Source organism: Passer domesticus, chromosome 3 (assembly GCF_036417665.1).
Source record: "Passer domesticus isolate bPasDom1 chromosome 3, bPasDom1.hap1, whole genome shotgun sequence".
In the NCBI taxonomy this organism is placed as follows: Eukaryota; Metazoa; Chordata; class Aves; order Passeriformes; family Passeridae; genus Passer; species Passer domesticus.
In genome coordinates, this window is record NC_087476.1 from 56388946 (window position 1) to 56416580 (window position 27635).

Genomic DNA, 27635 nt, shown 5'->3' on the forward strand with positions numbered 1-27635 from the left:
TCCCTCCCGCCGCCGCCACTTCCGGCGGCCGCTCTAGCCGCGCCGCGTCTATGCCCGCGGCGCTGGGGCATGTTTATTGTCGCGGCGAGTCGGCCCAGCACCCGGAACGCCGCCGGGCCACCGGCACCCACTGACCGGCACCGCGCCCTGCCCCGCCCCGCCCCGACCGCCGCCCGCCCGCCCGCACGGTAACGGCCGCCGCCCGCCGACGGGCCGCGCTCCTCCTCCCCCTCGCCGCCGTCTCGGGTCCGCGGGCCCGGCCGCAGCCGCCGCCGCCGTTGAGCCCCCGCGTCCCGTCCCTCTCCGCCGCCCCTGCCCGGCCGAGGTGAGGGAGGCGACGCGGGCCTCGCCGCGGCCCTGCCGCTGCCTCCCGCCGCGGTGCCGATCGCGGCCGGGCAGCAGGGCGTGCGCGGCCGGGGCCGCCGGGGCAGGGAGAGGGAGGAAGGGGCAGGGCATCCCGCGGGGCACGGCCCGTTCCCCGGCCGGCCCGCGCCCGGCCCCCGGGGCTTTGTGGCGGCCCCGTGCCCTGCGGCGGCCAGTGCCCGCGCCAGCCGGCGCTGCCGAGCGGCGGAGCTCGGCGTGGCCTGGCCGCCCCGCTGCCTGCGCTTTGTTTGTGCCGTGCTGGCCGCTGAACTTTCGGGCTGGGGTTGAGGGGGGACAAGAAATAGTTGTTGGCCAGAGCGTTGTGACGCTGGCGCATTATAGGGCTTTCAGAGAGATTCCCAGCAGCGGGAATAGGAAGGGTACTCGTGCTTCTTTAGCTGGGGCGCGCAAATGGTAAAAATGTTTGACTGGGAGGGGGTGAGAGGCTTAGCCGTAAAATATTTTGTTACAGCTAAACATTTTTAATTTTCTTACAACGTTTTATCATGTTGGAATGGCCGCCGAACTTGTTGGTTCAGACTTTTGTCGTACTTACAATGATTTTCCACATATTATAAAGACCAAAAGGTTTCTTCTTAATACCTGTCATTTAAGTATTCCTGGATGTTCTAAGGGAAAGATGGCACAAACTTGAGTTCAAGTGCATCTTGCTCTGAATATAACCTCAACCTTTTGATGAGAGAAAGATTTGAGGAAAATGGCGTGTAATGAATTATTTAAAATATGCTTTCTTGCCTTGCTCTGTATACTTTTTGGTTTTATTCTTGCAAATGGATTTGTGTTGGACAACGCTACAGAGATGCAGTGGGCTTATCCAAGAGGAGGATTGATGTCCTATTTGCTTATGGTATAGCTGGTATTATCACTCTGTGCATGGATCTAATTGAACAAATCCCTGCTTTGATACTGGCTTTGCACATATTTGAAATTTTTCTCCCCCAAAATATAAATAATCATGACTCTGCAAATCCTGAAAGGTGAGAATAGTAACTTCAAGATGGCCTTTTGCTTTAGGCATGGTTTAACTTGCCATTGCAACAGAAAGTAAAAGCATGCACCACTCGCTCAGTGCCTGGAATGAACAAAGTTGTTAGGAGCTGAGGATGTTCTGCAGACAGTAGTAACTATGTTGCTTTGTTTTCAGGGAGTCATTCACCAGCCGCTGTGACCTTACTGTGTCTAAGGATTCCAGCAGATTTCAGAGGTGTGTCACCTCCAGCTTTCCGTATGGACCTGTTTCCTGAGGGGCTGAACACAAATCTTTAAAATTATATCTTCAGTGGGAGGATGTAATCATCTCTCCCCATTCCTAGGAGGCTTTATTTATTCTCCATTCTCATATGGAAACGTCCTGTAGAGGTTCATATTAACTTCTTTAAAGATGCCTTTCAGGCATTAGTTTGATAAATGTCTACTGACACAGTAGTGGCCCATATCCCTTCAGCTGGGCTGTTGGAATTGTTTGTGGAGTTGGTCAGTTTGTGAACTGCTTTGGAGAAAGGTTAAAAATAACCAGTAAAAGTTGCTTATACTTAGGCTGATGGTGAAAAAGGTGTTTATTAAACTGTTCTGACATTAACATAACCATTGTTGTATATCCCCCATCTACCTTTATAGTTCTGAGTTTGTTGGATCAAAGGTAGTCAAGAGCTTAAAATAATACTTTGTTTATATACCCCATCCCAAGTGCCTTTCCTTTTTCTTTGATGATGGTACTGTGGCTGGTTTGGAACTTTCTGCTGGCTTTTTTAAGATTGTAAGATTTCCGTGCAGGGTGTTTTGTCTTCACGTGTGTTTATAGAGTATCTAAAATAGTACGTCTATGATTCTAACAGTGGATATAGAGGTAATGCTTTAAGAACTTGAGTGTTCATTCCTCCCTCCAAAGTATTTCTTATTCTGTAGAGTTTCTCTAGTTTCAGTGTAGGATACATTACAGTGTCAAATATCCTTGCATTAGCTTTTGTTGTTGTTTTTATTTTTGTGTTATCATGCTTAATCTACCTACTTCTTTTTTTCCTTCTTTTTTTTTTGTCTTAGGGTAATATTCCAGATATATCCTGAAATCTATGTTGAAAAGAAAGAACAGTCCTCTAAAATTTCCCTGATAAAACAAAACAATTCAAACTTCTGCAGAGAGGTATTTCAGCTTGTTTCCTCTGTTGGGATAGATTGTGTTAAGCTGGAGAAAAACAGTTTGAAATCAAAGTTAGCTAGTTTCTTGTGTTTGAGAAAGTCAAATGAAGTACATAATCTAAAAGAAATGCTGTAAATGTAGACAAATTATTTTCAAATTTAGCCTATTATTAAATTAGCATTAGCTGGCAAAACATAATTTGAGAAATGAGATTTAGACTGCCAAAAATCTACAGTTCAGATGAGAGAACCTTCAAAGGACAAAATTAATCAACAAAACCTAAGCTGAGCTGAACTTAAGCATTTGCAAATCCAGAACTGGAAAGAACCTGTTGTTTGGTTTCTATTCAACCTCTCTGTTCTGCAAGTGTAACTGCATAAGTATGGAATATAAATAGGCTTATAAGGAAGGAGCACTGTTTTCCCCATTTTGCAGAAAAGATATGGAAATGCAGAAATTCAGGTTTTGGGAAATAACAGTCAGTGCTACGGTAGTGTGTATGAAGAGCAGAGAATACAAGAGACAGCTGGGAAAGAGGAGGATCAGAATGTTCCAGCTGGTCATGCTTGCTGGAGATATGCGTAAATAAGAGCAACATCATTCTTTCTTGGACATTGTTAGACCTTTTTTGCAAATATGTTCTTCAGATGATATTTTTTCACGTAGTCCATGTATTTTTATTTTTTAAGAAAGTTTAAGTTGCTTTTGTTCTCGTGGTTCTTCTGAATTTGAAGTTATTCAAGGCTTCCAAAAGAAAGGTAACAGGACGTCGTCTCTGTAGATTGTTTTTTCCTTTGTTGTAAGTAAGGTGTGAGACATTAATATGAATTCTTAAGTCAAAGATTATGATATGTTAACACTTGCTTACTGCTTGATCACAAGTATCCAAGCCTCAAAACATTTTGATTTATCCAGTCTTTCCAAACCATGCCTTGGAAGAGTTCAAACATTTTATTTGTATGTTTAATAGGAATGGGTGTGTTCACAATCATTGACAAAATATATACAATTTCGAATTAAAAAGCCCCTCCCTTAGTATCTGTTGTCTTGAGCTTTCAGAACATGGCTAATTAAAATGGAGGCACACCACTGTAATCTGTGTAATTTTTCTTCTCTTAATATCTATGCAAGTAGATTGTACTTCTAACCAAGATACGTTGTAATTGCTGGAAACATCCTTACTGACAGCTCCACAGCCGCCTTTTTGCCTTAATAATAGATCTTTTCCTTTTAAATTGTAATTTTCCTCTCTTTTCAACCACTTTTGTCTTTGTTCTGAATGAGCATGTGACTTTTCTCCCTGGATCTTTTTAAGATAAGCCATGTTTTATGGGGACATTATCATACAATACTATGGTTTGCTTAGATGTTAATAACCTTTCGATGGTGTTATGCTCGACACTGATGTTCTTCCAGAATGTAGAGGCTGAGTGTGCCAGCAAATGCTTGCTGATAATTGGGAGATACTGCTGACTGGAGGTGACTTGTTGACAATCTTTCCTGGATTCCAGTATGAGCAAGGAGTTGGAGCCAGGGTGGAAAACAAATGCCTCTCTGAAGATGCCATGGGTTCCAGCTCCGTGCTGGCCCTGCCTGCATGCCATTCAAAATCTGCACATGTGCTATCTTTGGATCTGGTGCCATAAATTACTTTCCCAATCTGTAGTAGTCCATCAAAACCAGATGGGATAAGTAATTTCTAACTTTGAGGATTCATGTAATTTTTGATTCAATAAAAAAGATTTAAAAAGGGATCAGGGAGTACTAATTAGTTACTGTTTGTTCTCTTCTTTGCCTGCATTCCCTCCACCCCCACACATAACCTTTGGTTTTTATGTTTTCCTCTTGCTGTTTCTTCATCTCCTCTGTATTATCATCCATCTTGCCTTTTCTTATATTGGACAAGCCAACAATTACAGAATAATTCTTTCAGCAGGGAACAAGCTGCAGAGTGTAAGCAGTAACCACCACAGCAGCAGACGCAGTACATGAGCACATCTGCTGGGTAGTTTGTTACTTCTGTGTTGTCAGTGAGTCCTAGTCAAAAGATGCACCTTGAGGTCTCCATTACCTACTATGTCATGATGTTTAGGAAGGCAAGTCAGATGAAAATACTGATAATAGCATTAATGTTCTGTCTTGAAGATTTTTAATCTAGAACATAAGGGTAAAATATTCAAAGTGATATAAATACATCATAGTCTGTTAGGTATGTTACTGTTCTTGATGCACAGTGTCCTGCTTCTTCCATGGCAATGACCATGTAGAGCATTTCACATATGTGACAGTTTTTCTTTGGTTTTTTTTCTTTACTCTCCTTTATTTTGGATGAAATACTGCTAAAATATATAAAGTCCTTTCCACTGATACCATACCAATGATCTTGCTCTTGTCCCCTCTCATTTCTTCACCTGACCTCTATTTGAGATGCCTGCTGTCTTGGCTTGGTATGGTTACAGAAGAGATGTCGGGTGTTCTTGGGCTGGGATGAGTGGTAGCCCAGCTGCTGATGTTAGGATTCTCTTTCCCAGCTGAGGTGTGTGTGAGGAGTGTCGCCTCTGATGAGCATGGGCAGCCTGGATGCTTCCTGGGTGCCGTAGGTTTGCAGTGCATGCAAATCCTGTGCCTTCACAGTTAGCCATGCTTTTCCTCAGGAACATTCCATCTCACTCTGCCTGTGCAATGCCTTCCTGTGGGCAGTGCAGTCAGCCAGGCTACTGCTACCAGGACATTTTGTGTAGTTTGCTTTGAGCTATTATTGGGACAGACAGGCCAAGAGTGCTGGATGAAGATGGGAAAGCTGTGGTAGCAAGCTGTCTACAGACTGCAGTTTGTGTAACTGGTGTTAGTTCAAAGTTACTCATAGGCTTATCCATTCCAACACAAATGTCAGACTGTTCAGAATTATCAACTTCAGCAGTCAGAGAAGTGTATTTTCCTGAGGTGTCTAATGACATCCTCAAACGAGCTGAGGAAAGATTATCCACTGGAGCTATGGAAGAAGTTTCAGTAATCTTTACAGTGTCTTAATATACTTGGTAAGAATTGTAACCTATTTAACTGGCAATTTAAAAAACTCTTGTATATGTGTGTGTATATGCACTTCATTTCTCTTAAGTCTGGCAACATGGCTTTGAACAAGTTAAGTCCTATTTTCTAGCACAAAGGATACAGACCTCCCCCTCCCCTCACATTGTTAAATGAGTCAGAGTGTAGTGACTCTGCTTCTTGTATCTTTTAAGGGGCAAATGTATACAATGGCATTAACAGGCAATTATCTATTGGTATGTTTAATTTTATAATTTTTGCTTCTCAGGATGTGATCTTCGTGGTGAGCTGGTGGGAAAATTGAGTTATAAATCACCCCAATGGATGCGGACAGTGATGTTGCACTGGACATTTTAATCACAAATGTAGTGTGTGTTTTTAGAACAAGATGTCATTTAAACTTGAGGAAGATTGCATTAGAGGGAGCAAATGTGATATACAAGCGTGATGTTGGGGTAAGAGATTCAGCATACCTCAATTTATCTGTTTTTAGAAATGTTCCTTAAGCTAAACATTCTTCTGCTTAATACCTGTGAATGATGGATAGAGAAAAGCAGAATTTTCTTTCTCTATTTCTCTTGCTGTAGGTATTTATTAATGTATTTACAATACATTACTTGTACAGAAATGGGAGTGATGAAATGCTGTCTCAGGAGACAGCACTTGGTGAGGTGAATATTTGGTACAAGGTATGTGATGAGGCTTCTTATACTCAGGGTCTGTTTTGCCTCCCAAAATTTGATAGCTTTGTCAAGAAAATATATCTTAATACAGAGTCAGCAATGTCAAATCACTGTAATAAGAAAAAAAATCAGCATGGTGCTTGTAGTTTTCAACTTTTTATTCCGTGAAAAATACCTTCATTTAATATATTTTGTGTACACTGAATCATTGGCTATTTCATGCTTATTTTGCTCTTCTCAAGAGCTGGATTTTTTAATTAGTGAAAGAGATGAAGGAGCAGTTCAATCCTATCAAAACTAAAGGGAGTTTTAGTGTAACTTTAGTTGATTTGGGTAACAAGCAATTTTTTTTTTTAGTGTGAAATTTAATTACTGCTAATGACCAATTTTTCTATTTTTCTTTTTTAGAAGGTTTTAATGAAACTTAGGAAACCTAGGATTACGGCCACAATTTGGTCCTCAGGAAAAGTTATTTGCACAGGAGCCACAAGGTGAGTTCATGAAGATTCTTTCTCTAGCTCTAAATCTTTATGTATTTTAAAATACAACATTGTAAATGAAGAAGAGGTAGTACTTACTGCTGCTTAAATTGGCCCACACTGGAACACATGTAGATCCTTGTCAACCACGTATTTGGAGGGAAGTTTTCTGTGTGAAGGTTTTGTGTGAGACAGTGTTCAAATCTTAAACAACATCAGTTTAGCCTTCTTGTGAGAGCAGCAAGGCAAACTGCCTTGTTAAGAAAATCCTAAAGAGATTTGAGAAGCCTTTAAGAATTCTGTGTGTTTAACTAGAAGTTGAGACTTGGGAAGGGATGACCTTTCCCGAGGATATCTCTTTATTTTTTCACAAAACCCCACCTGAATTTAATCAAGTTTTACAGTGTTGAGGGACTGGAAAGAAGCAAAAGCAGACTCTCAGTTCAGAGACATCTCACACTCACTAAACTCTTAAGAGCTGAATTACTTTTAAGATATGTCTGCATTTTGAAGTGAGGATAAGGTAAAGTAAATTAGTAAATTTGCATACTTTGTGTCTGATCTCTGTTCCAAAATTAAAGAGGATTGTTCCTGATGTTAACTCCAGACTACCCATGATCATATTTATCTTTTAAGGGTACTGAAAATCATGTATGATTAAAACATGTCTCTCACTTCAGCTTGAGCCAAGTGCCAAGATATTCTGCAAATAGGGCATGAAGGACTCCATTGGAATGTCTGTCTAGTTAAAATGTAATACTTACAGTAGGATGAAGTGAAGGCTGTCCATGAGATCATGGTTGATGTACTACATTATATAATGGTTCATTTTGTAGTCTGAGTAGCTATTGTGGTGTGTGTGTGTGTGTGCACAACTATATACTCTATTTCTGTTAATGCTAGGTCCTTTTTTTTCCTCCTTTATAGTGAAGAAGAAGCTAAATTCGGTGCCAGACGACTAGCTCGTAGTCTACAGAAACTAGGTTTTCAGGTAATTCTGATTGAAAAGGACTTGCATGACTCAAGCAATGCTAGCAGTTTATTTTTTAGAAAGAAACAAAGAAGAGGGAGCATAATGATTTAGCAGTTAACGTGTTTTCACTCAAATGGCCCTTTTGTGTTGGAATACATTTTCCAGATGCTGGTTAAAGAGAAGCTGTTTTGCTTTGTGGATTTGAGTTTTGTTTGGCAGCTCAGAGCAGTGCTTCTTCACTGGATAATGAACAACAAAATTAGTTTAATGTATGAACAGATGTGTCTTAGATAGAATTTACAATATCTCAAAAGATTTATTTGGAAAATGCTGAAACTTTACTGTAACTTGAGCATAATTTTCACTCATTTCTAATCGAATAGCAAATACATTTCCATCCGAATAAGGGCAAGTTTGAGCTTCTTAAATTGAAAAGTGCTCCTGCACTGTCATGCTGCACAGCTGGAAATATGCCAAATAAAATACTTAGGACAGGAAACACCCTCTTTTATCTGGGTTTGGGTTAACATTACCAGTCAGAAACACCACGTGCATTTCATGGTAAGGGTTGAAAAACAGCAACATGAACCACTTAAAATTACATGATTTGGTGCTCTAAAACTTCCTGATAGTCTGTTGTGCTGTTTACACACAGGTTCAATTTAGGGACAGACAATGAAATAGACACAGTAGCTGTCATTTTCAGGGAAAGACTACTTTTGATTATACTACATAAAGGTAGTGGTGCCAGCCTATGCTGGTAATGCTGCATCAGACCCCAGCAAAAGTGTGACACTCCTACTGTCACAAATGTGTACTTTGAACCCAGCCCTTTAAAGTTGGAATGGAATGTTAAGTCAGTGAGGTGCACAGTACTTCCAGTGTGGACACACCAAGTTTTCTCATAAAGTGAGCAGTTTGTATTTTGAAGATAAAGTTGATTTAAGGCTGAGTTGCTTCTTTCTAGCTATCTTTCCAACTATCTTTCTAATATCTTTCTGAGAAGTGTAGATTGAAAAAGAATGGCCATTTAAAGTTCAGGCAACCTCAGAAAATGAACAAAAGTTTTCCCAGTGACATTGCCAACACTGACCTGTCAGAAGTGTGGTTTCTTTGTATAGCATTTATCTGTTGGCTGTTTTGTTGTCATTGAAAGTGTCTGTGGTAGAGAATAACTGAAAGTTATTCAAATAGTTTGAGTTGGGTTTCAGAAAGTTACAGAGTAGAAAACCAGTTTCCTCTACTGGCTGCTGGACATTTAAAGCAAAACAGTTGTCACCTATTTTTTATTCTTAGCTTTAAAGCAAATGGTATATAGCAACAAGGCATTAAAGAGGTTTGCAACAATATTTAAGCTTTTTCTCTGCTTACTTTGATGCTCCATGAGCTGTTAAATTTAGTTTGTTTTCAGTGGGGAGGTGTTTAGTACAACAGTTTGCATTGTTTCTGTGTCTCATCCTTAAACTGTACTATAACCATACTGCTGTAGTGACCATGATACAACTGTGAGGTATCTAGTTCAGCAGATACTCCACCACAGAAGGATAATGTAAATGTTCTGAGTCCATTAAGTACTCTTTAGATGCCTGTTAGAAGAGCATCAGTCTCAGGATTCTAACTTGACTCATCAAAATATTCATAGTAGCCTTGTCTTTTTTATTTTTGCAACCCATGCATCTGACTTGCTGTAAATTTCTAATGTCCTCTTTTCCCATCTCTTTTGAAAAGGTAATTTTCACAGATTTTAAAGTTGTGAATGTTTTAGCAGTGTGCAACATGCCCTTTGAGATAAGATTGCCAGAATTTACGAAGAATAACAGACCTCATGCGAGGTATGTAGGATTTTAAAGAATTTTAGTCCTGGAATACTTCTTAAGCTTTTATTTTTCAGTTCTAGATCTGTCTTTTTTACTTTTCATTTTGTTTTCTAGTTATGAACCAGAACTTCATCCTGCCGTGTGTTACAGAATAAAATCTCTCAGAGCTACCTTACAGATTTTTTCCACAGGCAGTATCACAGTTACAGGTATTTTAATGTCAAAAAATAAATATTTAACTTGTTGGGAATATTTAACTTCAGAGCCAGTAGGTTTGGGAAAGCAAAATTTTTAAAACAGTCAAACAGTTATGTTGAAAGGATTTAGTTTCCCCGTGCTAGCACCTAGTTTGTTTTTGAGCAAAAGTGCCAGAAGAGTTGTAAAGCAAGTATTATTATTGGTAGGTTCAAAAAATTAGTTAGACTGAATGTACACAGTCTGGTTTTTTTAATGGATCCAAAAGTAAGGTAGCACTTAAGAATGCAGATAATTATTGTTTATTTAACTATTTGAATTTTCTTACGTTTTTCTTCTGTTTGCAGAGATGTTAACTGCGCTGCATTTAGTATTAACATCCCTTTCATAAATACCTATTTCCAAGCTGCAGATTTATGGAAACTCATAGGATAGTATAGCATTTTGTATAGTATAACATAAATGAAGCTGACCAATATTTACAGTTCTTCAGACTTGTGCTCTCTTCTGTTAAAGCTCAGCTGAGAACCACCATTGAATCACAGGCATTAGTGATTTTTCCCATGTAATCAGAGACATGGTTTTCCTGGGTCTTGGAGAAGCCAGTCATTTTTTTCTTCTCTCTTCATCATTTTCATTTTTCATTCTCTTTTCTGTTTGCTTGTGAGATGTCCACCACCAGTGTCCAGATACAAGAAGTCAGTTTTTCAGAGCATACATGTTAAAATGCTATATAACCAAAAAAATCATTTTGTATCACTTTAGCAGGAATTATGTCTTGCAGTTGTTAGAGCTCAGCTACTGGTTCAGAAGCTGGATAAAGATTTCTTTTTACATCTTAATTCAAATGCCTGTGTTTATGCAGAACATTTCCCACAAGATATTGGAAGCAGTGTTTTCTAAAGAAGACAAACTTCCATCAGATTCAGTAATCTAAAAATGAAGGGCTAAAAAGTATTTCAAGATTGCAGAGTATGTTTGGAAGAGTGCAACTGGTCTAGCCTAAACTAGAAACTAAATTTAAAATAAATAAGAAGCAGTATCACTGCAGTAATAAAAAGCTCTCAGCATGTCTTGTCAGACTCCTAATGAGATTCAGCTTCTCTCTAAGATTCTTATTACTTCATTGCTTACAAAATCACTTCCATATTTTTAGAATTTTCCTTTCAAATAGGAAGGCAAGTATGGTAAACATAGGAGTTTCATATCCTTCTAGTTTAGTTGTTGCAGTGAGCTTGAAAAATTAACTCAGACCTCTGTTGATTTTTCTAGGCTTCTGCTTTGCCTCTCTTCTAGAGGAAAAAATGTCCTGAGTCTTATGCTTCTTATTCGAAAAATTATTTAAATTACTTTTCAGCCGTAGTGCACTCCTTCTCAAATGTGTTCAGATGAAGTTTCCTTTAAAGATTCATGTTTCTGTAGTACTAGTACTTATAATACTTGCCTCTGAATTTTGAGATACATAATTAGAAAGGTTACAAAAAACCCTGGAAGGTGAGTTCTTTTCATGAGACAAGTATAAAAAGATTTTGTTACTTTCTTAAAAGATAATAAAAATCACTAGCGTGTAACAGAAAGAAGTATTGTTTCTTTGACTCCAAGATGAAAAATGAGGGGGTTGTTTAGGGGGGTTTGTTGTTTTGTTTTGTTTTTTCCTTCTCTTATATGCCCTGGAATGATGATCCCATTTTTACATCTCTTCAGCCTTAGAGGGAGTAGCATTTTTTTGCTGGAACTATTTGCCTACTCAAAATCTCACTATTTGAAGGCTGCTTCTTCTTTCCTGACAACTTTCTAATAGCAGCCAAATTTAAGGAGGGTGCAGTATCTACCCAGAAGACAGGTATCTTTCACTAGGCTTGTTTTATCTGGGTGCTTCACTCAACCAGTTTGAAAATATAGGAAGAATCCTATTCTTGTCCATTTGCTTTCTGACTGAGCACGTAAAACAATAATTACTTAAGTATCTTATACTTAAGTTATTGTTTTTGGGAGTAATTTTGAAGAGTTCTCTATACTTGGAAAAAGCTTTTGCAGTCTAAAGTGGGGTTACAGAAACCCTGCGTTCCTACTCATCAAAGCATGTGAGAAATTGCTGTTCTCTTTTACCTGCGTCACCAAGCTTCTATCCAGATATCTTCCAGCATGCTCACTTATTTGCAATCTTAATTTTTCATTGTGTGGTCTGATACCACCAGTAAGCATTGCTAGGTCATTTTTCCTTTTCTTTGTCTGGATACTGACAGATCATATCATGTTAGATAACATTCATATGCTTCATCCTGAGATGATAAAACCCTTCCCTGGCTTGCAGGTTTTGTCCTCAGATCAATGATGAAGCTATTTGCAAAACCTGGGATAGAAAGTAATAGTGTGTAATTTTCAAACCTATAATAACCTTGCTTGAAATGTACTTCAGCTAAATCCAGCATTATTTAACAGTAGCTTTTGTTGGTAGGTTTTTAAAGCAAGAGCGATAAGTGGCTAGGCTTGAAGAAATACAAATTCCTAGAAGATTGACATAAGTAAAAGAACTAATTTTACCTCTGCCACTCAGCCTCTTCTCTGGGCTGTTTAAGCCAATAAATTGAAAATCAGCCAAGCTGTTATGAAATTAAATGACAGTATTATTTAATCGTAATCTGTCCATTGACAAATGTAGAGCATCTTGCAGATTTACAAGAAAAGACTTTCACATGAAAAGTGATCAGAGAAAGTTTGTTAAGTTAGGAGAAATGGGGGAAAACTTGTTATTGTCTGTGGTATGAAGTTGTGATTGCTAATAATATTAAGGTTTTTTTAAAGGTACTGTGGTTATTTTAATTTCTGATTCCCTGAATTTTCTCTTCCTACTGCCTTTTTTTTTTTAAACTGTGTCTTAGGGCCAAACGTAAAGGCTGTTGCCAGTGCTGTGGAACAGATTTACCCATTCGTGTTTGAAAGCAGGAAATAAATTTTGTAATTCACCACTTGATGGTTAGGTTCCCTAACCGAGCACCTTCAAAGACTGCTGCACATTGGACTAAAAGCAAAAAGGAAAACTGGACCAACCATAGCAGAGGAATACAGACTCTTTTACTTGCTCATGGCCACAGTTTAGACTCCAGTTCTTTTGGATTTTCCTCTTAACAGTGCTGTATTGTAAAAACAGAAGTTTACAAGATATGAAATTGCTGCTTTTAAAAAGACATTCTATTTATTTTTGCAGTAATTTCTGTGTATTCATAAGCAAAGCTGTCACGATGTGCACTACCTTTAAGACATTTTTTTTTAGCTTGAGCTTGTGTTTTATTTGTGAATAGTCTTTTACATTTTTGTATGCTGAATATTGGGCACCAAAGAAGCTGTAAAAGTTATCTTTTTCACCTGATGAATGTGCACAAATAAAAGTTTGGAAAATATTTCTCTTCATACCTGTTCTGTTATATTCCTTCCCTTTTTATATTACAATTAAAATTGTATAGTTGCGAATTAATTTGAAACAATGTAAGAATAGTCTTTTGCTGATACCTTCTGTTTCTGTTTGTAGTATGTGTAAAACTTTGTGCTTGGGCTAGATTGAAATCTATAGTAGTTACGTATGTTTATCTGAGGATGAAATTTGGTTTGTTCCCAGTTCTCTTAACTACATGCCAGACTTGAAGTATTTTCTTGTTGTTACATGAAGAGAAGACATTTCTAAATATAAAGGTCTACAGCAAGTGTTTTCCTGTAGATGAATTGTAGAATATGCTGAGTTGGAAGGGAGCCATCAGGATCACCGAGTCCAACTCCTGGCCCTGGGCATGACACCCCAAGAGTCACACCCTGTGCCTGAGAGCATTGTCCAAACGCTTCTGGAACTCTGTCAGGCTGGTGCTGTCACCACTTCCCTGGGGAGCCTGTTCCAGTGCCCAACCACCCTCTGGGTGAAAAACTTTTTCCTGATACCTATCCTAAACCTCTGACTCAGCTTCACGCTGTTTCCTCAAGTCCTCTCACTGGTCACGAGAGTGAAGAGATTGGTACCTGCCCTTCTGCTTCCCCTCGTGAGGATGTTGAAGACCACAATGAGGTCTCTCCTCAGTTTCCTCTTCTCCAAGCTGAACAAACCAAGTGACCTCAGCCCCTCATAAGGCTTCCCCTCCAGACCCTTCACCTTGTGACCCTCCCTTGGACGCTGTCTGATAGCTTAATTACGTTATCAACTTATGAAGCTACTGTAGAAAAAACAACTGCCTTGTCCACCTACTCAATGCAAAAGAAAAAAATTTAAATGTGAACTTCAGGAAAATTGTTGTGCTTCAACTGGAGAAGATGTTGTGGTCACTCTAATGCAGCCCCAGCCTATTGTTGAATGATTAACACAGACCTTTTCTACACTCTTCTTACTGTATACTGTTTTGATGACAGGAGCTGCCAACAAGCAGTGAAGCTTGATTCTGGCATGTATTATTATTGGTATTAATCTTGGACTTGGAAGCCAGTAGATGTTTCTCTCAGTAAGTGCACATTTGAAGCAGAAGAGAGGTGAATGCTTAAAAGTAACTGCAAATGCTACTTTTAAAAAGATACAATAAATATGTATAAATGTATGTATGTCTTTTTTCCCTATCTCACTGAAGAGAAATGTAACGCTGCTCTTGCATGCTGCAGATAATGTTCAGTCCTAGGGGGTGTTAAAAATAGTAAACTGAGCTGTTACTGTACCAGAAATCACAGCTTCCAAAGAAAGGTGGAAGAACAGCTGGAGGAAGCAAATGCCTGGCATGACGGATTTCATCTGCCTGATGGGGTGATGTAGGACTTGGGGTGGTCTGTAGTGATTTTGTGCAGAAAGTATGTAAAGGAAGGAGTAGTATGGGAAATGCTGCACCAAATCCTCTCAGAACAAAAAGAAACAAAACTTTGCCATAAGCTGTAAGTGGTATGTTCATAAAGGCCTTTTGGAACTCTGTAGGTGTCAGAGAATGGTTTGGGTTAGAAGGGGCCTTCAGGATCATTTAGTTCCAACCTTCTGCCATGGGCAGGGACACCTTCCACTACACCAGGCTGCTCAAAGCCCCATCCAACCTGGCCTTGAACACATCCAAGGATGGGGCATCCAGAACTCCAATCTGTTCCAGTGCCTCACCATCCTCACAGTAAAGAATTTACACCTAATCTAAACTTACCCTCTTCTAGTTATAGGTTACCTTCGGGTAGTGGCAAGTTGCAGTTAGGTCTTCTCTTTTCCAGATGAACAATTCCAATTCTCTCAGCCTTTCCTCACAGGACCTTTCATCATCTTGCTGGCCTCTTCTGGATTCATTCCAGCAGGTCTGTGTCCTTCCTGTGCTGGGACCCCAGAGCTGGATGCAGCACTGCAGGTGGGGTCTCATCAGGGCAGAGGGACAGAATCCCTCATCCTGCTGGCCACGCTGCTTTGGATGCAGCCCAGGATACAACTGGCTCTCTGGGATCCAAGTGCACATTGCTGGGTCATGTCCAGCCTCTCACCCACCAGAATCCCACAAGTCCTTCTGGGCATGGCTGCTCTTGGTCTGTTGATTCTCAGCCTGTGTTGATACCAGGGGTTGCCTGGACCCCGGTGCAGCACCTTGTTAAACCTTTATTAAACCATATGAGATTTGCATGGGCCCGCTTCTTGAGCTTCGAAGAGAGCTTATAACCATGAAATTATGAGGTTGAATTCAATACAGCATGCTATATGTAGCAAAGCTTGCTACACCTAAGTTTTCCAGTTTGTGTCAAATAATGTGGAACTTGGCACTCCTGACATAAATAAGGATTTTTGTGCATAGTCAAAGAGCAATGAACAAACCACCATTAGGGAACACTAGTTATTATTATTATTACAATTTTAAAAAGGGAAAAGCAGAAGGTATTTGAACAATGAATAAAATTGTAATGGGTTTTGAGGGACAAAGTGTAGTTCCAAACTGATGAATGAGGATTTGGCCATTACAAACTACAATAGCTGTTGTAGATTAGGCTTGCCTCTTTGAATCAAATTACAAAGCTCTTGAGTGCTACCAGTGAATATCTGGAGCTTTTATGAAGCATATGTGTCTCCTAAATTTATCTGTGGAGAAAGAGGAACATTTTGCTTTGTTAGTACTGTCACGTAGTGTGAAATCTGTCTCTTAGAACAAAAATGAAAGCTAATAATGAGCTGCAATGTATTAAAATGGGCACTGGTTCTTTTGAAGTGCTGCCTAGATCCATGCTAGCAGTTTGAAGCCTTTGTAACAATCCATAACAGAGCCAAAAAGCACACTACTAAACTTGCAGGGTAGTATTGAAGAGAATAACAGCAAATAAAAGATCCCTTGAAATGTGTGCCCACCTGTCCTTCTAGCTCTAAGGGAGCCTCAGACTATGAAAACTACATTTTAAAACCTCTGATGATGAAGGGCATCTCCTGGTGTATGCTTATTCTCAGGGATATCACTCTTTTCCCTACTGCTCTGAATAGGTCCCCACCTCAGTTTGGAATAGGCTTTGCTGCTGATGCTTTCTCCTGTGCGCACACACAGCCCCCCTTTCCCATCATCACCAGTTAGCATTTGCTCCTTTGCTGTGTTGTGCTGACTCCACCCAGGCTCTACCAGCACCTGCATGCTCAGTAGGAGATCCAGGCCAGTGTGTCCCAGCAGGATGGCTCTCACCTCCAGTGTGGGGAGCAGTGTTTTGGATAGACTTACCTGTCAATCAATCATCTCTTCCTCAGTGGCCATGTTCCCTAGAGCACTGTTCATCTGTCCCTGGTTTCTCCATGTGGATCCCATGCAAAACTCCCCAAGCGCTCAGCTGTAGCACTGGCAGTGCCATAAAAAGTTCATTTCACGTTCTTTAGAGAGAAGGGTTGGTTCTATTTATACACCCCACTAAGGGCAGTAGATTGATAACTCTGACTCATTGCTGGCTTGTGGGTTGTCACAGCTACTGGAACTTTTCCTGCCATTTCTAGCACCATTTTATCATTCTCTGACTTGCAGTTAGTGTTACCAGAGAAATTTGTGCTTTCATTTTCAGAATTGTATGCTGCTTTTTTCACAGATTTGCAAAGTTTTGAATTCCAACCCAGTCTTTCCCAGCTTAGTGTTGCCTGTGTATTTAATAAGCATGTTCTGTTCTGTAATCCAGTCCATTGATAACGATACTGAATAATTTTGGATCTGGGACAAATTTCTTTGTGGAGTGCTTCCGAGATCCAGGGATGTGATTTGTGAAATGTATCCCTTTTTCCCCTTGTATTTTCATAGTTGATGAGATGGTGAGTGCCAGCTCTGTGTCATCAGATGCTTTGTTATAAAAGACTGTACAATTATGGCTACATTTATAGGTTATATAAGGCTAAGTCTGTAGGACTACAACTGAGACTGTAGCTATAATGATTTTAAAAATCCTTGACTAGAGCAGCATCACTTGTAGGAGTCTGTCATTGTCTCATCAGTAAAACCAGTATTGTAACTATCCCTTCTTCAGAAATATGACATTTTTATTTGTTTCTTCACTAAATAGATGTGCATAGGAAAAGTTTAAGAACAGTTTGCAATTATCCCAAAACCTGTAAACTGGGGGGACAATTTCTATGGTATGTTCTAAGTTAAATTTGTTTTTGTAAGAACATGCAGAAAATTTATTACAGCAGAGGTTTGACTGGGAAGCTGCAATGCTGAGAAAGATTTTGCAGAAGCTCCTTTCACTAAATACAATGTAATAGAATTTAAAACCCAGTACAGGCTTGGACTGTGTGTGCAAACATCTGTTTTCTGGAGGCAGCTATCAGAAAACAGTACAAGCCAGAGCAAATGGGGAGGCAAAAGGAAATGCAAATAGTCCACTACCTGGTAAAGTCCAGGATCAGGAAATAGATTCATTTCCTGCAATATAGTCTTAAAACACAGTAATACTAAATATTACTGGATTTAATCCCAGGCAGTTGTTAGTATAGGAATTATGTTGGTAGCATATTTGAAAGACTATCCAGAGTCACCTTAATATTTGTTAATATTCTGAAGTTGATTCAGTAGAATGCATGATACTGATAACCGTCCTCCAGCATAAACATGAAGCAGGTAAAGAGATTTTCATAGACATCAGTGCTATAAATTGAAGGCTCTCATCCTGAGGTAGCCAAATTTTCAGTGACTAAAAGCAAATAATGGCCCTGGCTTCAATTGGGTTTTTTTTCAGGTTTTGAACATGAGCTCACTGTCTTGACTAGACTTGTGCATATAAATCTGTGATGTCAGTATCTAGAAGTGCGACCATGTGAGAATCTGATCAGAACCGATCTCCTTTGTTCTGAAGTAAAACTTTATTTGTGTCAGTAAGTCACATTTCCTTCAGTGCAGAACACAGTCAGATGGTTTTAATGCTATGAGACAGCAAATAAAGTGGGATCATGTGCTTAGTTCAAACAAGTATCTGCACTCCAGCTGACTCTGTCAGTCTTCCAGCTGCCTCAATGAAGAAATGCCACTTTGTGGCTACAGAGACAGCCAACATGCTTTTAAAACATGCTTTGGGGTTTTTTTCTTTAAACAGAATCAATTATTTATCTGCTAATATATATTTATCTACTGATCACTCTAACATCTATTAACTCACTAAGAAAAAAATACCCATGTTCTTTTATGGGAGCCATATGGATAACCCTTTGTAGAGACTTGTTGAGTACTTCAGGATACACTTGCTAAACGGTAACCAAGAACTGGACATAATTTATGATCTGCAGTGATTATGGTTCCTTCCTGAACTCCCTGTGTGCTGCCATGTACCACACAATTCTCACTTTCTGAGTCCAAAAGCCAAAGTCTAGTGTGCCCTGTGTTGAGAAATAAAATTATTTTGGCATCAACTCTGGCACCTTCAGTTTCCTACTTTCCTAGAAATGAGAGGCCAAAGAAATCCTCTCTCCTCTTTTGTAAGGCCACCATCAGTTTGGATTAATTTATTATGCAAATCATAGAATCAATAAGGTTAGAAATGAGCTCCAATATCATTCAGTTCAGTCTTTGACTAAACACCACCATGCCAACTAAACTACGCACTAAGTGCCACATCCAGTCATCTCTTGAACACTTCCAGAGATGATGACTCCACCACCTTCCTGGGCAGCCCATACCAGTGCTTAACTGCCCTTTCAGTGAAAAAATTCTTCCAGATACCCAGCCTGAACCTTCCCTGGTGCAGCTTGAGGCCATTTCCTCTCAAACTGTCACTGATTGCCTGGGAGAACAATGTCTTTTCAGCTAGTTGTAGAGAGTGATGCATTTAATGTCCCACATTAAACAATCTGACAATGTTTTCTGAGGAGTATTTCCTAGGTCACTGAATCCTGGCCCTACGGAGAAAACATATGTAAAATTCCTCTTACAAGTTGACTGTACTCTGCATTATAAATAATTTAGTTCATCTGAACAAGATCATTTTTCAAATCTTGTTAAGCTGAATCCTAAATTAATTTATAAAAAGTTTGTACCAGTAGTTCCGCACTAATGCCATCCTTCGAATTCCATAGTTGTCCATTTTTTGGACATAGCACTGGACATAGCATTTTTTCCATAGCATTGTTTTCCCTAACTTACTGACAGAGAGTTGTTCACTCTTTTCAGACCCATTTTTGCTAGCTTAAACAGACCAGTCTTTGGTAGGCTCCTCCTGTTGAGACTCTTTCTTTTCCGTGGCACCCTGATTCTTCTTTGCACTTCTTCCAGACTGAACTGTCATTGAATATGAATAGGAGAATTGTGTGCAATATTCCAATTTCCATTCACCTCCTGTAGGCAAGAGGTAATCTCAATAGATCTGAGGGATGCTAGTTTGAAACAGACAAAGTCTAGATTTCCAGTTAGTTGTAAACTATAACAACCTTTAATGTTGGCTGTAAACTGCCAATGAAAGAAGTTCTACCAAGAAATAAAAGAGAAAATATCCTGCGTATAATAACAATACCGCATGCCCCATAAGAGCGTGAACATCACAGGGCATTTTTCTTTTTTTTTAATCAGTCCTGTGGTGAAGGCTGCTTTGCTTGCCGCGCGTCTAGTAGAGCTGCTCTTTCTCTCTCTTGGCAAGTTCCAGCGGCACCAGTTTCTCCCTGCGCTGGCTCACCCCGCACAAGGGCGTCCTCACGTATTTCCTGCAGAAGCACAAAACCCCGCACACGTTGGCCGGGGCAGGGATGGGGGCGCGGCAGGACGGCAGAGCGCACCCCGGACAGCCACCCCAGCGCCCGGGATGCCCCGGGATGGTCCGGGATGGCCCGGGATGGCCCGGGATGGCCCGGGATGCCCCGGGATGCCGGCGCTCCCCCGCCTGCCCGCACGGGGGCGGCCCCGCCCGCTCCTCCCGCAGCTCCGGCTCCGGCTCCGGCAGGGATGGGCGCCTTTCCCGAAGAGGAGGGGAAGGGACAGCCCCAGGGCCGGCGGCAGCACGGTGGTTAGTCCGTAAAATAATTAGTCAACAAATAAGCTACTTCAAGCCTGGCTGAGTTGCAAATATTCTCCTGTAATCTAAAAGTTAGAAATACAGGATGATACTAAGATGTTCACACATTAATTACTTTTTACTGACAAAATAACGTATCTAGACTCATAGGTGAGTTTAGGTCAAAAAAGGCCTCATAATCATCAAGTCCAGCTGTTAACTGAACACTGTTATCTTCACTATGAGACTAAGTCCCCAGGTACCAGATCTAGATAATTTTTGAACATCTCCAGGGGTGGTGATTCCACCACTTCCCAGGGAAGCCTCTTCCAACCCCTTACCACTCTTTCAGTAAAGAAATTTTTCCTAATATCCAATCTAAGCCTCCCCTGGTGCAATTTGAGACTGCTTCTTCTTGTCCTGTCACTTGTTGCTTGGGAGAAGGGACTGACCCTCACCTGTCTACAGCATTTAGTAAAGACACAAAAAAAGCTCATCTACAACAGCTATCAAAATCCACAAGGAGCCTTGAAGTGACATCCAGAACAAGCCAGTTTGCAATACATGATCTCTCCTTCCCATTTCCTGCATGCAACCCAAAACAAACAGTCCTAAATGCAAGATCAGAGTCACCCACCCATCCAGGAATGCCAGACAGCAAAAGTGCTGGGGAGCCAGCCTTGGCTGCAGGTGGTCCTCTAAGGGGTGCTCAAAAACCACCTTGCTTTAGGGCCAGTCCTTCAGCACCAACAAAATGTTTGGTTGTTTGCTGAGATCAACATGTGCAAACTCAAGCCTTGAGAGAATCAGAATTTTCCTTTCGTTTCCTTTTTTTTTCAATAGTTTCCTTTTTTCCAATGGTTTCTTTTTCCTTTTTTTTTTTTTTTTTTTTTTTTTTTTTTTTTTTTTTTTTTTTTTTTAATACATGGCGCTGAAAGGCTTTGTTCTCTGGCACTTGGGGGATGCAGTCCATGCTTGGTACTTACTGTTTAGCTAGTTCCATGGATATTTGCTCCAAAGAGCATCCTTTTGTCTCTGGTATAAACATGATAACAAAAGCCAGTGATGCTAGACTCATTATTGTGTAAATGAAGCACACCCAGGACAAGCCAATGAGCTCTACAAAGGAAGAAAACATGTCTTTTTTAATTTTCAAATACTACCATTTTTCTTCCTGTTGCTGTATTTTATAGGATACAGCCCCTAATGCACAGGAGAAGTTAGAAAGAAGCCAGGCTGCTATTCTTAGCTCACATACATTGAAAGAGTGGCTTTGCTTTTTCTAATATGCCTTATGAAAGAAAATTAATGAGTTCCTAGTGGTCCACTTAGCATGAACCTATTGGTTTATTTTATTTGCAATCACTCTGGATGAAAACAGTGAGTAGCCATTGTTACTGGTTTGTGGGAAGGCAGTGGAGATCATGAGTGCCTTGGATTTTTGCCGGGGTCTCTTTCTGGTGCACATTCTTTCTTGGAGTAAATCCAAGCATTTTTCACACTATTACAGTTGTCTCCAGCTAATCCTCCCCACCTGTCAGTGCCCAGCATTTCCACTGTGAGTCACGGGTGCTGTGCCAGAAAGTGATCCAAGAGTGAACACTTAATGGGGCCATCCAAGAACTAGAGGTTTCCTGAGCCTGCAGTCCAGGGCCAGGTAGATCCTTGGGCTGAGGGATGCACTCCAGCCCCTGGAAAGTAAAGTGTGTACAAACCCAACAGCGTGCTGCAGCCCCCTTAGCTCTTTTCCCTGCTAAGATAAACCTGGGCAGCTCAGGCATTTGCCAGTTGTGTCATGAGCTGAAAATTGCAGCTGAAGCTCCTGATCCAGCTGGTACCTCTGCATCAGCACCTAAGTGCAGATGCTGCTGGCCACTGTGACCTCCACGTGTATTCATTTGACAACAGATTTCCCAATCCTCCTTTCCACCACAAATGAGGTATGCATATTTTCTTGTACTTACACCTTCATAAATCCAGATTAGACCCATTTAAGCCAAGGGAGTTACTCGGGCTTTGCAGTCTTTGAAACTGAGACCAGGATAACAGAGAGATGTACACTAACAAGTAAGGCTGCATGACAAGAGGGGACCTCCCGGTGAAAAAGCTGACATTGAGCACCTGAGGTGTGCACCAGGTGGTTTTGGGGACATTTCCTTAGGAATAACTCAAGTCTGGTCCAAGGACTGAGCAAGTGTTGGCAGCCAGACTACCTACAATATGCATTTTCTTGTTTGGTTTTGTCCAAAAGTTTGTGCAGTTCAGGAGTGCAGTTCTGTGATGCAAAATGTGGGGCAGTGAGTGGGAGTAACTGGATGGTTTCTTTTTGAAGACCCTTGATCCAATTGAAGTGAGACTGTGAGCACAGTGAACTTTACCTATCATATTTTTCCTAGTTTTAATCAAAATAGTACTCAGAATGGAGGATGTGTTTTTTTTCTTTCTCTCTTTCTCGCCTTTTTTTTTTTTTAAAGAAAATGCAAATGTGAAACCCAGTTTAGTTTTAGTTTAGATCACATTTGTTTCCAAATCTGTCTCAAAAAATATCTAACGGGATAAAAACTACCTTGACTATTTGTGAGTTGATTGTCTGGCTCTGGTGGAGAGTAATGTAGACATAAGGGAAACCTGGAATTTCTGCTTTCTTATATATTTTGATTTTCAGCACATAATTTTCCTCACAATAAGACTGAAAACTAAAATTTGCAAAGCCTCATATAATATAAAATTAGATAAACAAATTTGCTAATCAACAAATTTCAGCATCAGCATTTAACGTTCCCCTTTGATTATCATCAAATTAGAAGTCATACATGGTAGTCTTCTACTTTCTTGCATTCAGATGTGAAAGACTTTTACCTGACAAAGACATTTTTTTTCTAAAGAAAATTTTCTGAGAGCCGAGACATTCCTGTGAAAAGGAATTAATTAAATGGGATTGTGTTTAAAAATGTCTGATCAGAAAAGCTGTGGTCTGTTCTAGAACAGAACTTGCATTGATTTCAGAAGATGCAGGACTTAATCCTAAACACTCTCAGCCTACCAAGGCAATGGTGCTTTTAAGACCTGAGTTTCACAGCCTGTGCAGTGGATGTGCCAGCTGGTCTGACAGCCAGCACTGTGGGGCTGAAGCCACTGGCACAAAGGTGTGGTGAGAATGGTGAAGTTACACCAACACCTAAACAGAGATCTTGTCTCCTGGGCTTTCACAGCTGCAATTTTAGCAATGCTTTTGTATAAGAGAGATTTATTTTGCCCACTAGGAGAATATCAACTTGGAAGGACACAGAGAAATCTTACCAGTTACAGTCAAAAACGTCAAGGAGATGAGGAGGTTTATACCCCAGTTCATGCTAGATGTCAAAGCCATGGCCCGTCCTCTGATCCCACCAGGAAAAATTTCACTCAGAACCAACCAGGACACTGAAATACAAGGAAAAAAATGTTTCTTTGGAAGAATGGCTCTCCTTGCTGTAATTCTAGGTAGTCCATGGATTCAGGCGACGCCACCTGAAAGAATAAGTTGATTTTCAGGGAGTTAGTTTTGTGAGGACCCACGCTCTGCAGACAGCATGTGCAGTAATCAGCATCACCTGGGATCACCATCCCTTCATCCCTGTCCAGTGGGTGCCTGAGCCAGTGACAGGTGGCACAGGACTGGGGAGGTGAGCTCTGACTGCACATCTGGGTATGAAAGAGAGCTCTGACTAAATAACTCTCGAGTGACATAACACTAATGGAAGTGGGGCAGCAAACCAAAGCAATCTTCAGCCTCAGAGGGGCACTGTGTGTTTATGCCACCTTATAAATCAACCTGCCACACTGAACTATGCTTGCTATTCCAGCTCTCTGCTCCACATAAATGAGATTGCTGAGGTATAAATGAAGAGAGAGGGACTGATTTTTGACTCCTTCATGTCACGCCACACCACACCACAGGTGATCTAAATGCTGGTGCTGCTAGCTCCCAAAAGCAAATTCAGACATGAAGAGCTGGCTGTATAATCACCTCTATAGCAAGAGAAAAAAAAAAAGACATATTTTTGTATTGTTCCTGATTTATCAGAAAACAAATGAACAAGAACCTATACACAAACAAACCCAAAGCCCAGCCAAAAACCTGCTTCACCCGCTCCTTTTGTTGACAAGCAAGATGCATTAGCAAGAGGTTTCTGCGTGGAGAGGTTGTGAGTTAGCAGATGACTGGCACAAGAGCAGGAAGGTACACATGGATGAGCTGTGTCTTCAGGCCCTTGGCCATTATAAATCACTCATCTGTGCTGTTATTTCAGCAAAGTGACAGATAGGAGTTTACCCAGAACACTTGCACTGGGCAGTCTAGAAGATACATTTTAAAACCAAGCTCCTGTATGTCCAAGTGTGTTTCACTGGTAAAGGTAGGAAAAAAAAGGTGCTCCAGGAGGAAACTAAAAAGGACTAGCTTAAATGGGGAAAAAACCCCTGAGCTGAGAGTCAACAGAGCAGATTTGAGCAAATTCTAGATTTCTTAGTACCATAGATTTGATTTTTTTTTTTTTTTTTTTGTGGACTTGGCCCAGATTTTTATATTACTTAAAGAAAAATAAAAAAAAGTTTCACTTCCCACCATGCGAGTGACCCACAAGACTGATAATTTTATTACAGAGAATCAAGACCACTCTTTATAATGGCCTAACCCTGTTGGGCATAGTCAAGTGGCCATAACACAGCTGCCATATCTAACAGCAGCCATAGAGAGGCTTCTGGTTTCTTTTGGGTTTTTTTTGGTTTTTTTTGTTGTTTTTTTTTTATGACTTGGATCATGTCAAGCTTTCACACACTTGCTGCTGACAAGACAAATGTTGGTGTAAAGAAGCACCCTTGGTGGATTCTATGGTGTGCCTACAGACAAATTTGGAACAAAGAAGAAGTGAACTGACTTCTCAGGCAGAAGGCAGCTAGCCCTGCACCTGAGCAAAGTCATGGGGATGTCATGATTGTATTCAGCACGCCCTCAGCACCAGGGCTATTGAAACTAGTATTGTTAATCACAACATTTCAGGAGCTGAAAAGCAAAGCAGCAAGTAAGTAAGAGGCAAAGGAGCCACTCTGAGGTGTGCATTCACAGCCCCTGCAGTTCATCTCCACAGGACAGCCTGCCAGCCAGCACAAAAGCTCAGCTGCAAAAAGTGTTACACATCAAAATCTGGCAAAAGGGACATTTACCATCACATTAGAACTAAAATAAAGGTTGAAAGAATCCAAACCCACTTTCTGCTGGGCATAACAAAGCAGTGTTCTGGGCACTGGAGGATGGGGTGCAGCTGAAATGTGTGGCGTTGCAGCAACTCCAGTACTCCAGTGCAGTTTTCCAACAGACTGGCCCTTTCAGCCTAACTGATAATTCGTCTGGAGGTTTGAATCATGTTGTTTTCCTGTTAAGAAACCAAAATACTTGAGGATCTGCATCAGCTGTAATAGTGGTTAGCTGCTTTTATTGCAACCACTTATTTAGTTTAGACAGATGCCACAAAAACACCAGGACTGCTCTTCATGTCTGCTGATGGTCGCTACACCCGCTGGCATGGCCCTGACCTCTGCTTAGGAGTGGATAAGCTCATTCCTCTGGGAGAAAGAGCAGTTGTAGAAATCTGACACTACTGTCTATTTACTCCTTTCCCCAAGCTGAAGCAGCAATAACCATCGATTCTTTGCTTTTAGCACCTCTCTGGGATTGTGTTTACTATTTGTAGCTTTGCCAAAAAGCAGCAGCTGCTGAAGGTATGGCAGGGATGTGACTTGCTCTGGGGAAGCCAGCAGCCAGTTTCAGGCTCCCATTCATAATGACTGCTGCTGCCTTCTGTGCTGTGCACACACACTGCAGAAATTTAACCTTCACGCTCCCAAAGTCGCTGCCAAGCCCCCCGTGTGCTCTGCCTTCCCCAGCCTAAGCAGTGGCATTCTGCAGGGGAAATCAGCCTGTCCTTGAAAAGAGGATCTAAATACCACCCCCCATCCCCCAGCCCCCATCTGCTGTGTAATCCAGCAGTATTTCCAAAGGATGCTGCAATAGCAATCACACTGCACACACTCTGTAGGTTTCAGAGTCTGCTCTGGCCACCCCTGGCTGGTGTCAGTGGAATGGATGGGAAAAGAGCTGGTGATCCCCAGGTGAGATGTAGGCAAGAGATGAGGCTAAGGGCTGGGCAGCATGATTCTCTGTGCTGGATTCAACAACTGCAGGGTTTGTTGCTGCAGGCAGAAACTCACCTTTGCTGACCCACAGTCTGTTGTGTGTTGACAGCAGTTAAGAAAAATTGTGCAGCTTAATGGTCCTTTATCGTGGTACAATATAGAGAAAACAACACACACTGCAAATGCAGACAGGAATACTGCATTGGCTCAGAGAGCTTAACTGTTTCATTAAATATCACAGAAACTAGATGGCCTGATATTCCTTGCCCAAGTGGAAAGAGAAGAGGATTCAGATATAATATACAGCCCCATGACCAGGATGGTGACATCCACATCTAAACAAAGTCACAGGGGCTGAGTGAGCAGGAAACAGAATAGTAAGGGAAGATTTCAGCTAGTCCCATTAAGATTGAATAAATCATGCATAATTGAGCACAGTGCTGGGAGTACATTTTACATACCAGAGATGATGGTTCCTTTAAGCACTTTGTTGGATGTTTAATGAGAGAAAAATGGCAAATCATGCTTCAGTGCTGAGCCTGGGTAGTTCAAGATGCAACCACGAGCAAGATGCTTTGTTACACTGGTAATAACATTTAAAATTCAATATTCTTGTAGAAAGAGAAAAGTCTACCACATTTTGTTTTGAAAGGAGAACAATACTAACATAACTCCCCTTTGTATAAAGATCAGGGTAAGGGCTTCCATGGTGCTCCAGAGGATGTTTAAACTACATGGTTGAAGGTTTAAAATATACATACAACCAAATTAATTAGAAATAGCTCAGCACAGATAAACTACTGAATGAAGAAAACTATTAGAAATAGGAAAGTGTCTTTAGAAAAGGTGTACATTGTGCCCAGACAAAAAAAAAACAAAAAACCACAGTATGATTGCTGAAATGTTACTTGCAATATCATCATCAGGCAGCCAAATGTTTAATTCCTCAATATTTTTCTTGAAGTTTTCTAAACTACAGATAGGCAGAATACAACTGTGCATGCTGCATGGGCCTCTTCTTCTGCATTGTCTCTCAGCACTTGTTATTGGCTGTAGGTTATATGGTTGGAGGCAGGGTAACACACTGATTAAGTGGACTTTTTGTTTGAGCCAACATGGCCAAACTAATGAACTTTATACCTGGGCTGTAAGCAAAGAAACATCTCAAACTTCATGTGACATCTTCCTTCTTTACTTCCTTACTTCTGTACTTCCTTATTTCCTTACTTCTTTATTTACTGGTATGCAGTAAATAAATTTTAAAAAGAGAAATTAACATACATCAGAGAAGCAGAAAAATCTGAGAATAACTGAGAAGTACCGTGA

The 27635-nt window shown here is 40.7% G+C and overlaps 2 protein-coding genes across 12 annotated transcripts in view; one reads left to right on the forward strand and one right to left on the reverse strand.

Moving 5' to 3' along the window:
- TBPL1 (TATA-box binding protein like 1) lies at window positions 1–14290 on the forward strand. Of its 9 annotated transcripts, none has more exons than XM_064413235.1 (10): window positions 240–325; window positions 1529–1588; window positions 2425–2524; window positions 5838–6024; window positions 6157–6258; window positions 6661–6743; window positions 7659–7722; window positions 9433–9536; window positions 9636–9730; window positions 12599–14290. In XM_064413235.1, exons 4-10 carry the CDS (start codon window positions 5890–5892, stop codon window positions 12667–12669), a joined length of 654 nt encoding a protein of 217 aa, XP_064269305.1. In that variant the 5' UTR covers window positions 240–325; window positions 1529–1588; window positions 2425–2524; window positions 5838–5889; the 3' UTR covers window positions 12670–14290. The 9 variants fall into 9 exon arrangements, with proteins under 9 accessions (XP_064269310.1, XP_064269311.1, XP_064269309.1 ...); XM_064413236.1 differs by lacking the exon at window positions 240–325 and adding an exon at window positions 570–777; XM_064413240.1 differs by lacking the exons at window positions 240–325; window positions 2425–2524 and adding an exon at window positions 1–188.
- Window positions 14291–18002: 3712 nt separating this feature from the next.
- Window positions 18003–27635, reverse strand: part of SLC2A12 (solute carrier family 2 member 12) — a 31470-nt gene continuing 21837 nt past the window's right edge. For 2 of the 3 annotated variants that reach the window (XM_064413231.1, XM_064413230.1), the window contains exons 3-5: window positions 23436–23558; window positions 21122–21254; window positions 18003–19848 (exon numbers count right to left, since the gene is read on the reverse strand). In XM_064413231.1, the coding sequence (XP_064269301.1) occupies window positions 19752–19848; window positions 21122–21254; window positions 23436–23558 (353 nt within the window). In that variant the 3' untranslated portion in view covers window positions 18003–19751. Of the gene's footprint in view, window positions 19849–21121; window positions 21255–23435; window positions 23646–27635 lie in introns of those variants that run through there. The other variant, XM_064413234.1, reaches the window with a different exon arrangement.